The sequence below is a fragment of the Mauremys reevesii genome, linkage group 1, assembly GCF_016161935.1.
Source record: "Mauremys reevesii isolate NIE-2019 linkage group 1, ASM1616193v1, whole genome shotgun sequence".
Taxonomy (NCBI): Eukaryota; Metazoa; Chordata; order Testudines; family Geoemydidae; genus Mauremys; species Mauremys reevesii.
In genome coordinates, this window is record NC_052623.1 from 275,394,214 (window position 1) to 275,408,651 (window position 14,438).

General features: G+C 45.9%; 1 protein-coding gene across 1 annotated transcript in view; it reads right to left on the reverse strand.

Moving 5' to 3' along the window:
- Window positions 1-14,438, reverse strand: part of SLC17A8 (solute carrier family 17 member 8) — a 43,272-nt gene that overhangs the window by 6,851 nt on the left and 21,983 nt on the right. The window contains exons 4-7 of the mRNA XM_039494807.1: window positions 8,345-8,459; window positions 7,697-7,784; window positions 2,965-3,051; window positions 2,038-2,177 (exon numbers count right to left, since the gene is read on the reverse strand). Of these exons, the coding sequence (XP_039350741.1) occupies window positions 2,038-2,177; window positions 2,965-3,051; window positions 7,697-7,784; window positions 8,345-8,459 (430 nt within the window). The remainder of the gene's footprint in view (window positions 1-2,037; window positions 2,178-2,964; window positions 3,052-7,696; window positions 7,785-8,344; window positions 8,460-14,438) is intronic.

Consider the following 14,438-nt stretch of genomic DNA (forward strand, 5'->3'; position numbering starts at 1 on the left):
CCCGGCTATGGCAGGTTAGTCCCTCCCTTTTCTGACACCGCGCTGTGCCCCGGAAGTGGCCAGCAGCAGGTCTGGCTCCTAGGTTGGGAGGCCACAGGGCTCCACATGCTGCCCCCGCCCCGAGCACTGGCTCTGCACTCCCATTGGCCAGTTTCCAGACAATGGGAGCTGGGGTGGGGGCAGTGCCTGCAGTTGAGAGCCACACGCGCGCCTTCGCCTAGGAGCTGGACCTGTTGCTGGCCGCTTCCAGGGCCCAGCATGGTCCACGGTGCCAGGACAGGCAGAAAGCCTGCTTTAGCACCCCACTGGGCTGCTGACCGGCAGATGCCAGAGTTAAGCCACACCTCAACCCTGTGCCCCAATCCCCTGCCCCAGCCCTGAGCCCCCCAAACCCAGCGCCATTTCCTGCACCCCAAACCCCTCATTCCCAGCCCTACCCCAGAGCCTGCACCCCCTGCCAAGCGTCCTGACCCTCTCGCACACTCCAACCCCCTGTCCGAGCCCTGAACCCCGCCCCAAACCCAGAGCCAACTCCTGCATCCCAACCCCCTCAGCCCCAGCCCAGAGCCTGGACCCAGAGTCCTGACCCCTTCCTGCACCCCAACCCCCTGCCCCTCCCGAGATCCCCTTCCCACACCCTGAACCCCACATTACCAGCCACAGCCCTCACCTCCACACCCCAACCCTCTGCACCAGCCCTGAGCCCATCCCACACTCCAAATCCCTCATCCCCAGCTCCATTGGGTCGTGGGCATCAACAATTTTCTTCAAGTGGGTCACCAGAAAAAAAAGTTTGAAAACCACTGGTATAGAGCAACAGTGGTACAGAGGTAAGAAGAATTATAAAGTAAATTGCAGGGAAGCATTGATATGTTCCTCACTGTCTTCTGGTGTGATTCAATCTGATAAATTCCATATTGTAAATATGCAGTAACTAAGTGACAGGCAGATATCAGTTTTAGTCTAAATTGGGACTTGAACTAAAGTCCTTGGGATCAAATGGAATTTATGCAATTCACTCTTCTCACTTTGAGTTTCCATTTATGCTTCAGTAATCTGTTCAGCAGGAAGAAAATTATGTCAGAACCACACTTATTGACAACAGAACTCCTAAAAGAAACAATTTGTAATGATGGCAAGGTGGATATTTTTTTTTCCTTTTCTTAAAAATGGATCATTATGTACACAGTGTGGTATGAACTCCACATGGATGTATATATGTTGATCCAATTAATATTAAGGGTGCAGTGGTGACCTTGGATGTGCATGTGTGTCTCCAGCCAAGGTCTGATTGATTTCAATGAATGCATCAGGTGTGCATCCAAGGGTAGAATTTGACACATTATCCAATCACCATGATTGTTAGCCAAATCATCCATAATCAAAAGAGGATTTGGGGTATTTTGTTACAGAATGTTGAAGAATGTAAGCCAGGAAGGAATAGGTTATCAAGAAACAGCTTTTGTTTTTACAAACAATAGCAAAACCAAGTTACATAAATGGAGGAAGACAAATTTGATTGGAAAATATATTTTGGGATTAGGTTTCCAGGATGCTACTGGTAACAAAGCTAAGAAAAGGTTTGGGGAGTGGGAGAAGGGGGCAGAAAAAACTTAGGCTGTTTTAAGACCAAGAGTGTCAGAGAACCCTGACTGTGCATCCAGAACTTCCACTAACACGAGTTGTAGGCAGCTTCTGATCTAGGCAGCAACATTGACTTCATTTTTTCTGACCTCAGTTGGATTACTCATAAGCGAGATCAGAATCTGGCCCCTTATGTTTAGACAGGAGTAGAAACCTTGAGCTGAAAGGACATTGAGTTGTGTAGATTGATTAGATGTTTATATTTTTATGCATGGGCCGGATTCTGTAGTCTTTAAGAAAAGAAAAGCTGCCCTTCTGCACGCTGAAGTCCTACACTGTATCCCTAACCACACACTGATATAATGCAAAGTCTTAACATGTTTGTTTGCCATAAATGACAATGGCCACCAAAACCCAGGCATTTTCTGTCTATGACCATTAAATTATACTTACACTTGCACTAACTAGGCTGGATCCTTCTCCTATACTTGTTTCTATGTATGTTCTTTCTTCACTGGTTATTGTTGGATGTGCAGCAGGGCTCTCATAGGCATGAAACAACCAGAATATGTACCAAACAATTCCAAACATTCCTGCACAGGTGGAAGGAAAACAGATTGGTTTCAAACGCCATTGGGTAATGGTAAAGTATCTGTAATGCCTAACGTTTCAATTATTTATCTGAGGACCAAATCAAATCAAAGTCCGGCAGGAAGTCTGCACAAATTCACATGGAAAAATTATAGCTGCCTATTTATACTGTGCCCATCACAGTGGTATCTGAGCAGCTATTCAGCACACTGCACTTATGTGCCTAGGGAGGATGGGGGAAGGCAGAAGCACATATCTGCATGGGATGTGGCGGGGGGGAGGGAATCATGGTTAATCCAAACTAAAAAATATATTGGCATGGGCTATGTAAAGACATAGTAAGCAGATCCCGATTGGCAAACCTTGCAGCACACTCTGTGCAAAGGATCAAAGTGAATTATGCCACCTCTGAAACAGACAAACAAACATGCATGGGTGAGCTTCCCCACTGTGTGTGGCTTTTGGAGCCCCTACTGTTTTGTGAATGGGTAAGTGTTTAGGCACAAATAAGAGGCAACTTCAGGGATGTATCAGCATGCTTGGGGCATCGCTGGGTGGTTACGTGGGCTTTCACAAGGACTCGCCAGTATGTAGCCCTGCACTATATGTTGAAATCATTACAGTTGAAAAGCATTTTACAATATGTTACCATAGTATCTTTTAATACTTCACAGAAAGCTGATAATAAGACTGTACAATTTTGATCAGTACCACTTTTAAAATAGATTTCTACTACACTGTCTAACAGTGCTGATCCGACTGTGTGCCATTTTACAGTAAACAACTCACCATAAATGTAAAAGACTGATGGCCATCCTATATACTGCACCAATACCCCTGCCAAGGGCATGGCAACCACTGCCCCAGCGTAAGAACCTGAAGATCAAAGGGATTGAGAAACCATGTCAGCTATGTTACCCAATTCCTCCAACTCATTTCGTATAGGTATTAGAACAACTACACAGAGAGGCTGGAATAATTTGTGTACCAAACTGTAAACCCTGTATATGATGGAAACCACTTCAAGCCAGCACCCCTAGTTCCAGCACCCACCAACTGCAGTGTGCAGTTAAGACCAGCATCACAAAGTCCAAGTGGTACCTTTATCATGCAGCAGCATATGTTGAGGTAGGTAAGCTGTATTACGCATATGGATTAATTGTGCTACAGAGAAGTTAACAGCCTGATTTTCAGAAGCACTGAGCAGTCACAGTTCTAGACTGAGAATTTAAATACATTCTCCCATCTTTATGCTAGCACCTGTGAAACTCCACCAATGCTAGTAACAGTGGATTGCTCATCTAGACCTGCCATCAGTATGTTAAACAATATGTTGACTATAGCTGTGTTTCTCAAACTGGGGTCCATGGACCCCTGGGGCTCCTTGGGAACCCCCAGGGGGTCTGCGAGCCCCACTGATCAACTCCTCCCCCACCTCCTCCCTCCCAGCACCTCCTGCATGCCAAAAGTCCAGCAGCACAGTGGGGCTAAGGCAGGCTTCCTACCTCCCCTGGCCCCGTGCCGCTCCCGGAAGCTGCTCTGCGTCCCCGGGGGGGGGGGGGGGAGCAGGGGGTCAATGGGAGCTGTGGGGGCAGTGCCTGCAGGCAGGGGTGGTGCCTGCAGGCAGGGGCAGCGTGCGGAGACCCCCTGGCACCCCTGCCTAGGAACCGCTGCCAGAGGAATGTGCACCAAAACTCCCTCCCAGAGCCACACCCCTCACCCCCAAACTACCTCCCACAGCTGCACCCCCACACACCCCTCAACCCCTCCTGCACCCAATCTCCCTCTCAGAGCCCAGAGTCTGCACCCTGCACCCAAACTCCCTCTCAGAGCACAGAACCCACACCCAAATTCCCTCCCACAGCCCTCACCCCTCCTGCACCCAAACTCCCTGCCCCAGCCTGGTGAAAGTGAGTGAGGGTGGGGGAGACAAAGTGATGGAGGGACGATGGAGGAAGTGGGGGTGGGGCCTCAGGGAAGAAGGCAGGACAAGGGTTGAGCATGGCACTTGGGGGTCCCTGAAAAATTGTAAATCAAAATGGGTGTCCTCAAGTTGCTAAAGTTTGAGAACCACTGGACTATACCATTAGTATGAAGAAACAGTCAAAATAAAGTCAATTTTCAACCTGGCAACAGGTTAAGAAGTCTGAGTTCCAGACCAGAAGAGGTGTGTGATGTATTGGTTAGGGATAAGGAAAAGGACATGAGCATTTAAGTGTCTGAAAAAGGAATTTCCACCAAGAACTTATATAGACTAATGATGAAACTCTAGCTTAGCACTGACAACTGGGTATCTGATATGTTCTGGGCAGGATACCTAGAATTGTGAACCACTGGGTTACCCCTCTGCCTTAGCAGGAGTGAGAGCTTTGCTGCTGCTGTTGCTAAGATGTGGGTCAGCTCCCTGACACACCAGCCTGTCTGCTTCACCAGCAAAGTCTTCAAATCTCTGCCAGTCTAAATTTTGCCTTGCAGGTAACAATCAGCAAAACCTCCAGAGATGTCTCCTTTCAGTGTCCAGTCCCTCTTACTGTACCCTCACAGAAATTATTAGGGTCACTGCCTCCAAAGAACAGAGCATACACACGCCTGGTAGATTAGCTGGAGTCTTGCACTTCACTGTAATACACAGCACTGAGATCGTTTTGTAATAAAACAAGAATAAGTTTATTAACAAAGACCAGAGATTTAAGTGACACTAAGCAAGAACAAAAGAGACAAGTATGGTTACAAACAAAACAAACCGGGATTTCTAGTGACTAAAAAACTTAATCCTCGCAAGTTACAGTCTTCACCTAAGCAGTTTTGTTACTCACATCAGGTTACCAGCAACTCCAGGCCAAGGCACCCAGCGCTGAGAGAATCAAAAGGTGCTGCTCCCTAAGAGGTAGATCACTAAAAAGCCTGTTTGCTCCTCTTGTATTACCCAAAGTCCATTGTCTTTGCCTCAAGAGCCAGGAAGGATTCCTGGGTGCAGACTCTGTCCCCCAGTGTGCTCTCTAAATTGCTGCTCGACAGCTTCGTGTACCCTATATGTACCTTTACTTTCTTGGTCCTCTGCCTCTAACCAAGCTTGTCTAGGGCAAGCTGGGTTTTTGCTCTGCCTCCCAAACACATTTTAAGAACGTATTTCCAGCACACACACATCATTCTTTGAACACAACCTGTACACCCATCACAGATGATATTCGGGACCAGCGTGTCACCAGTTTATGTACAATTAAGGCTAAGATTGTGTCACAGATATTTTTAGTAAAAGTCACAGGCAGGTCATGGGCTTCAATGAATTTTTCTTTATTGCCCATGAACTATCCCTGAGTTTTACTAAAAACATCCATGACAAAATGGGGAGCTGCTGGGCAGCTGTGGGGGCCGGCCAGGAGCTGCGGGGTCCCCTGGTGGTGGCTCAGAGCCCTGCGGTGCCTGCAGCAGCCCAGAGCTCCAGGGTCTCCCCACAGCCAGGAGTTGTGGCTTGGATCCCCCCACCGCCCACAGTGGCCAGGAGCTCCAGGGTCACCCCATCACCCACGGTGGCTGGGGGCTGTGTGGGGACCCCACCAGCTGCTGCAGCTCCCAGCCACTGGGGGCTGAAGTCACGGAGGTCTTTGGAAGTCATGGCTTCCATGACCTTCTGAAATCTCTGTGACAAAATCGTAACCTTACACATGATGCCTTATATGGCACCTTTTAGATACATATTATGACAACAGTGTATGGGGGGCAATGGGTGTCTGGCCTGATTGAGTTATCGTACAGTGGGCTGTCTGCCAGTTGGCTCTGAGGTCTTCCTGGATTAATTCTGCCATAGGTGAGAAGTGTTGCTAATGAATTATTCTGAGGAAGGAGCAGACTCAGGTCTTCACTGAGTGTTTGACATTAGTTCATACTTTGTTAATGAACACTTTTGACCTAAGTACAAACTATTGTCAGACATGCAGAGAGCACTTCACTCTACTAGTTTCTTGGAATAACTCATTAGCAAATACTTTTCACTGGTGACTATTCAGACTGGAGTTTCATATCTAGTCTACATCCCAGTTACTCCTGAAGGATTAACTAAACTGAATGCAAGGATTTGGTGTGACAAAGTGGGAAATTTTTTAACATTTTTATGAAGCCCATGTGTGCCTCAGTTTCCTCTACATGCAGCATTGTTACAGAGTGGGTGCAAAGAGATTGTGTGCTCTCAGGGCAGGCTAAGACACAAGTGCAAATGGTGCCTAGCTGTCTGGGCTCTTAGGTCCCAGGTCAATGGAGCTCTTGAAAAGAAAGTGGCAAATTCACTTGCCTGAACATGGACACCAAGCAACCAATGACGCAGAGAGATATGGACGTCCCTTGCCTCTCATCTCCCCAGCTTGGGAACAAAGAACTATGTCGGGAGGGGGGGAAGAGATGGAAGGTAGGTGTTGGCTGGGGGAAGCAGTGGGGAGCACACACCTGGGAGTCTGACAAAGGAGATCAGATGGACAGGGTGACAGAGTTTGAACAATAGGGTTCACTGCAGCTTGGCTGGGCTCTGGCTACCCAGAATAGACTGTGCTTTAACCTTCATTTCCCTGTGCTAACCAAGGACTTCTATGCTGTGCTCCAGCTGACTAATAGACCCTACTGTTTGACAACGCTGGCTGAGTGTCACTGCAGATGCTTGCAGAGGTGCATTGCTCCCTAAGATTGTACAAGTCTCCCTCAGGGGTCTGTCTCATTGGCACCGGTCATCAAACAGGGCTCACAGTGTGAAGCAGCAGAACTGAAGGCCCAGAGGTCCAGTCTAAGGAGGCAGTGAAGCTGTGTGGCTTACGCAAGAGGAAAAGTGAGACTCCTAGGGGGGGCCTAACATATTGAAGGAATCCTCCCAGAGACTGTTCCAAAGCTGGAGCCATAGCACCAATCCTGTGGATCTGTGATGCTTACCAGTTCCCTTTTCAAAAATAAAATGGGGGTGACCCATAGCATCCAAGGTGGCTGGGGGTCTGAGGGAGGTTGCCAGGGTTTTTCCATCCATTAAATTGTAGATTAAACATGTATACAGCAAAATTCCAGTACATTCTTTAAAAAAAATCTCCCTTTTTTGCACTTTTTTGCCTTTTCCTAGTCTCCCTCTTTTCATCCTGTGTTGATATTACAGTCCCCTGGTCCCTCAATGCCTGCATTTGCTAGCAGACTATTTTTTTCGGTGATTTTTCTATCTTTTCAAATTTTTTGTTGAATTTTCTCTCTTTATCACGTCTCCATCTTCTTCCTATTTTTTTCCCCCACTGTCCACTTTTACCTTCACTGCTTTCACTTTCCTCTTCACCTCTCTGTCCCAGCATCTCTGCAGCATTCTCTCCCCACCCACTGACCCACCAGTTCTACATCTTCTTCATCCTCTCTCCTCCCCATCACTATCCTCCCTCCTTCTAATGAGGAGGATCATATTTCACTTGCAAACCAATATGACTAAGTACAATAAAGAATTTCTAAATGGAAACACCAATACATCAGAAACACAGAAAAATCTAGAAATCACTAAACTTACCACAGAAAGACGTGGTTGCCAGCCTGCTTCTCTCCAGTGGGGGAGCCCATTTGCTCCACATCCCATGGCACGCTGGATAAGTCACGCCCTAGCAAATATTTCATACACACACATCACATCATTTTGCTTTTACTGTAGACAGTTGCTGTTATTTTCAACTGGTATAATTGCTCTTCAATAATAAGCAGTACGGGAGGGGCTGAGGAAAGCTATGAAGAACTTTGTTGGTTGCTTATGAAGATCGTGAATGGCTTTGAACAAGAATTTAAGTGGTAAATGCTCTGGTGGAAATGTTTATATATATAGTGCAGGCAGTGAATGATCCTATTAAAATGTGGTAGATCTACTTTCCATTCCATAATCCTGGTCTTTTGAATTTATAGTTTAGACTAATTGAAATATGTAAATGGGTATAATTAAAATTTAATCATCTTACAAAGCATAAAGAAATGTTATAAAGATGGGGCTTTTCCCAGTAGTAATACTTGGCAGGAGTAAAACAAACTAACACCGCTGAATAAAAATGAACAATAAGGAGCAACGTGGATTATTTAGAAAACTTGAGCGAATCTTTTTCTGACATTATAAAACTGGACCCCCCCCAAAATGAGTGAAATATAATCAGGCCAAAATGCTGAGTGCTCCTACCTCTACGAGACCTTGCAAAATTCTTACAAACATAACACAGCCATAATGTACTCTTGCAGCAGACGGGATGAACATATTCAATGTAGATGTTAGGAAAATAGCTGCTCCAAATACCCTGTGGAAAGAAACAGAATAAGGGGAGATATTTATTGTTCGCTGGGCAGAAAAGACATTGGCCCATACTTTGTGCCATTTCACCTGCAAAGGACTTGCACAATGAGCCAAAGTCAATCCTGATTATGAAGTCAACAGAGTTGCAGCTACAGACACCAGAGCTGAATCTATCCCTGGTATGAGTCCTCTACCTAAAACAAGAGTTTTGCATAAACTCAAAAATTGGTACAGGAAGGTCTACTGGATTTTTTTCTTCTTCTCAAACTGGGGTCCTTGGAGCATTTTCTGGAAGTTCATGGTGAACTGATTGGTTCCATGAGTCCTGATTCAGGAAAGCATCCCTGTTTAGGAAAGTGCTTAAGCCCAGGCTTAAATCCTACTGAATTCAAGGGAATCTAAGCACATGCTTAATGTGAAGCACTGGCTCAAGTGCTTTCCTGAGCCATGTTGCTGGTTCTGCTAGTTTCCAGCAGCTAATCTGCATTAGAAAACAGTTTAAAAGATACTACTTTCCTAATATTACTTTTCCATATCAGCAATTGCCATAAAGATTTTATGTGATAGTAACTGGGAGGGAAGGTGTCTAAAAGGCAGCATCTTTAGTAAGATATGATGCACCCTACAAAAAAAAAATTAAGAATCCCTACTCTTTAATTCTTAATTAGGCCAGGCACAGCTATGTTCAAATTTTTGAAGAATCTGAATTCACATAGGGCTAGATGAGTTCTGAAAATGATTTATGTTGGCTGCAGTCACCCAACCTATATATTCGATTTCAGACACAAAGAAAAGAGTAGCAGAAAGGTCTGTGGCAGGACTACAGCTATAGGCAACATTCTTGTGTGCCCAACATAGTTGGAGTTGAAGGACAGGACAACACAACTTTCCAGCGCAGGTTTACCTAGCATACCTGAGTCTGACTGTGAATCCTTTCAGGCAAGGGACCCTGGAGTTTTTTGAGTGTAAATAGAGAGCAGTGCAACACTTACTGCATCATAAAAACAGTAACAATAGAAGTGACAGAAAAAGTGTCTGAAACTGAATCACTGACAATCATTTTCTACCAGGCATAAACTGGATGCTTGCCAGCAATGCTTAATTTATAATGAAAGAGGTGCCATGGTTCAATCAATTAGGTGCCAATGCTCAAGCAATTGTTTTACTTTCATAACTGATGCAGCAAGCCTAGAGGTGCCAGCGCTCTGAGCTGCTGAGCCCAGAGGTGCTGGGGCTGAGCCCTGGCACAAATTAAGCCCTCCAGGGCCATGGCATAGATGAAGCATCTACTTGCCTGTCTGAGTCCTCAGATATGGCATTTGGATGCCCTCTTAAAGAATTCATTTAAAAACTGGACCTACAATGCCACAGGGAAGAAAATAGAAAAAACAGACAGTGGGAATAATAAGGTGGAAAGAAGGTGCCTGACCAAAAATGGGAATCTTTATTTAGTTAGTATTATTAATATAAGAATTAACTAAAACTTACTGTATTTCTTATATTTTCATACCTTGTTGACAAAATCTATGAATTTCATTTCTATACAACAAATCAGTTCTGTGGATTGCATTACATATGCTATGCATCTCCTAGGTTCACTAATCCAATGTCTCTGGAAATTATTAAACTTCATATCACCAAGAACCAGTTTAATGATCATGTCACAGTAGCGATCCCTGATAAGATGTCTACAGTAGTAAGAGGACATTTGCAAACCACCTTTTTAAATTTAATGAGCCAGATTCTTGGCTGGGTTCTGTCCCCATTGCACTGCCGGAGTCTCGAATCAACCAGATCCAGCTCACTGAGAATTATCCTAGTCTGGGGGAGCTCTCACCTGGTGCAAAGTTGAAGCATCAGGCCCCTGTGACACGATCCACTCATGCACATATTTGGCCCTGATGCACAGGGACCATAGCCAGTTGGCAGACATTAAAGCAGCCCCCCCCCCCAGGCTGCTGCCTTAGAATCACAGAAATGTGGGGCTGGAAGGGACCTCAAGAGATCCTCTAGTCCCTCCCCCTCATGCCAGGGCTAGATTTATACCAAGCATGCCTTCACCGCTCTCTGGGTAGAACCACAAGTTCTACCACTCTCAGACTGGATCTGAGGGGCACCCCCCACCACCACCACCACCCATTTACCAACCCCGTTAATCTGACAGGCTTTAGCACCTGTCAGCCCTTTTCATTCTGTGACAGCAGCTGATTAAAGTGGCTCAAAAACAACTTCTTCAAAACAAAGCTTTATGTATTCACCCAAATGCACAGAGCACACAAAGCAAAGGGATTAAAAAAAAGGGGGGGTTGTTATCTGACTGGGGTCTTACCTACACTCTATTGTTTCCTTGCCAGCTTTTGTAAGTTCCCCTCAGTCCAGCCCCTGCCCCCCCCCAGCCCCTCTGTCCAAGAAAGTCAGCCCACTTGCTGCCATTTCTCCCTCTCTCAGTGTCTGTCAGTCGCTGTCTCAGGGCACTCAATTCCCTCCTCTCTTCTTTGCCAGAGCAGCATCATTAAGGTTTTAGCATCCCCTCTGGTCCTAGATTCAAGTCTTGGAAAATAAACCTTGCCAGCCTAACTGTAACTACACAGTGGGTATTGCCCAGTTAATAACTTCCCTGTTGTTTCCTCAAGGACCTTTGCTATTACCTGGACTGTACTTATCTTTGCCATTGTTTTGTTTCTTGTTTGTCTCCAAACAGACTCCTTTGATTTAGCTCCTTGTAGTCTGGCCTGATAACAGGTAAATTGCAGTGCACCTAGTATTCATAAAATTAAAACACATCACTCCCTCATTCTCCACAATCACAGTAGTGCCTACGAACCCAAGGTCCCTTTGGGTGCTGAGTGTTGTACAGACATCAGCAAAGAAGACAGTCTCGGCCTTTGACAGCTCCCGTGACAAGCAGGACTCAGCTGAGGGACACAACAGACAAATGGGCTGGGAGGGCACAGTGACAATAAAATGAACAGAGTCAATATGAAAAGTGTTCTAAGAATCACAATGCCAAAAAATGGCGGTGGAAGCAAATGGTCACCCACGGACATTTAAGGGGCCATTTTCAAAGCTGAGTGAATATTTAGTTGTGCTACATCCGTTATCACCAAAGGAGGTGAGGGGTTTGGCTACACTGGCCACTCCTTGCCGTCAAGAGAAATGTATTCTTTATCAGAATGCTGTCAGAGTCCTCACACTGCAGGGAATTACAGTGCATTCAGAGGTGAAAGTAAGCCAGTACGCCCCAGTACAGCATACCGGCAAGAGCTGGTGCGCCGTACCGGGGTGGATCGGCTTCTCTTGGTGACAATTGCCACCAGAGCCCTGCTGCTGGATCCCTGGGGAAGTGGCAGCAGAGCTCAGTAAGTGATTTAAAGGGCCCGGGGCGCCGGTGCAGCTACCACCCTAGGCCCTTTAAATCATCCCTGGAGCCTGCCAGAGCCCTGGGGTAGCAGCGGCAGGGCTCCGGTGGCTATTTAAAGGATCCTGGGCTGCAGCAGCCACTACCACCCCGGTCCTTAAAATAGCCGCCGGAGCCCTGCTGCCACCTCCCCAGGGGTCCAGCAGCAGGGCTCCAGGGATGATTTAAACACCCAGGGTGGTAACGGCAGCCAGAGCCCTGGGTCCTTTAAATCACCACCTGAGCCCCCGGCTGCTGCTGCTACCCCGGTGCTCCGGGTGGCAATTTAAAGGGCTCAGGGCTCCCACTGCCGCTACCCTCCAGGGCCCTTTAAATCGACACCTGAGCCCCGCTGCTGGAGCCCTGGGGTAGCGGTAGTGGGACTCTGGTGGTGATTTAAAGGGCCGGGGCTCCTGGTGGCCACTACTGCAGCGGAGCCCCTGGCCCTTTAAAGCTCTGCCAGAGGCCGGGGCCCCCTCCGATGGTGATTTAAAGTGTATAAGGCTCTGCTGCGGTAGCAGCAGCTGGAGCCCTGGGCCCTTTAAATCACCCCTGGGGATCCCAGCCGCCTCTGAAGCTGGTAGCTCTGGGGGTGATTTAGAGGGCCCGGGGCTCCCAGCTGCTGCTACCACAGCCCCAGCCCTGGGCCCTTTAAATCCTGATTTAAAGTGGCTGGAGATTTATAGGCCCCGCCTCTTCCGGTTGAGGCCCCGACCCCTTCTACAGACTCCGGAGTACTGGTAAGTCCTTTAAGTTACTTTCACCCCTGAGTGCATTCCATAGGAATGTAGGTAAAAAAGCGAGGGAAAGAATGATCCGCAGGGAAAGAGTATTTTCCACTTGCACAGTTCTAATAACTGAATTCACGTTATGTATTGTTTCATTCCATATAATTTCTTTGTATGCCAAAGAGCTAAATAAGAGTGGCTGAGCTAGAATTAGCTAGTGTTTTGCTACTATTTATGAGGGTGAGGAACGTTTGCAAAAACAGCCATCATCTTGCCAGCAGTGCAGTACCTTGTATCTAAGATAAACTGGTCTCTTCCTTGGCTAAAAATAGCCCAGTGTTTCTAATTCATTCATGTATTCTTTTCTCCTCACCATTCGGCGCCCTGGCAAGCTGCCAGTGTGAAATCAGAACAGAGTTCTTAAATGATGGACTCTGCTAACCAATGATATTTTATTCCTGAAAGCCAATATCGGGATGCGCCTCAGGTTCAGTGTCTCTTTATTAGTAAATGACAATGGACAAGTTAAAATGGTACTTTACAGTAGTCAGACATATTTTGTAATGGTGAACAGTAAGTTAAGGGGACACTGTTATTAAATGGTTGATGAACTTTTCAAGTCAATGTGGATCTGTGGAAATATTGGGTAATTTATGATTTCACATCAAATTGAAGGGAAATTTGTGGGTTTGGGTGGTTTTGAATTACTTCCCGTGCGAAACCAGGTTACCCAGTGTGTTTTCAGCTGAGCTTTGCACTGAGAATTGAAATTATTATTATACATTATTTGTATTATAGTAGGGTTTAGAGTTCAGCTGAGTTTGAGGTTCCGTGGTGCTACACTCAGCACAAACATGTGGTGAGACAGTCCTTGTCCCGACCAACAAAGGATAGGGGAAAAGAAATAAATACTATCACCATTTATAGAAGGGGCACAGGGAGATCAAACAACCTCCCCAAGTTCACAAAGAGAGTCTGTAGCAGAGTCAGGAACTGAGCCCAGATCTCCTACATACTATCCAGGTCCTTAACAACAAGACCATCCTTCCTCTTCGAAAAGAGAAACTTGGGATGGGTGGTGAACCCACCTGGACTAAATCTGGAAAAAATGGTTCCATGAACACAAGCGAAAACAAGGGAGTTTGGAGTATCTCTGGATATAAACCTTAATACTACTACTGCAAATAGAAATTCTCTTGTAGGGAATTTTCAGGGACCTAGTCTGTCTCAAGAAGTCCTGAGTTCTAAACATACTTATCATGTCAAGTCCTTGAGGCCACAGTATACTGCATAGATGACAACTATGAAAGTCATGTGGCTGCAGAAGTATTACATTGTGTGCATCAATAGCATCATATGTGCCTAGGGATGGATATAATAAATGCAGTTAGGTCACAATTACCTATGATTTTGTTGTTTACAAGAAAATAGAGGAAACAGAACCAAATTAATTTGACCAAAGAGCAAAGTACAAAGTATTGCCATTTTTAAAAGTCAATAAAAGCTGGAGAAAATTGTAACATCTGTATCTTTTTCTCTGAGAATCTATTCTGCAACTTAGAAACAGGATATGGAGGCTCTGATGCAAAGTGAACATGGTAAACAAGTAGTATAATTAATGCTAGAAACTGTAACAGTAGCTTGCCACTTACTGTATAAAACCTAACTCACTTCTTGCCTGTGAGGTCTGGAAAGTGATACACCCATTTAAGGTTCCCATCCCAGCACCAATTTCTCTGCTGAATTGGTAGAGTTTGGTTATTAGAGTTCAAATAGGCATATTGAGACCATAAATTAGAATCACGAGTCACAGAATTACATACACCAGCTGATGTGGACATATTCTGTACTTTTTCAA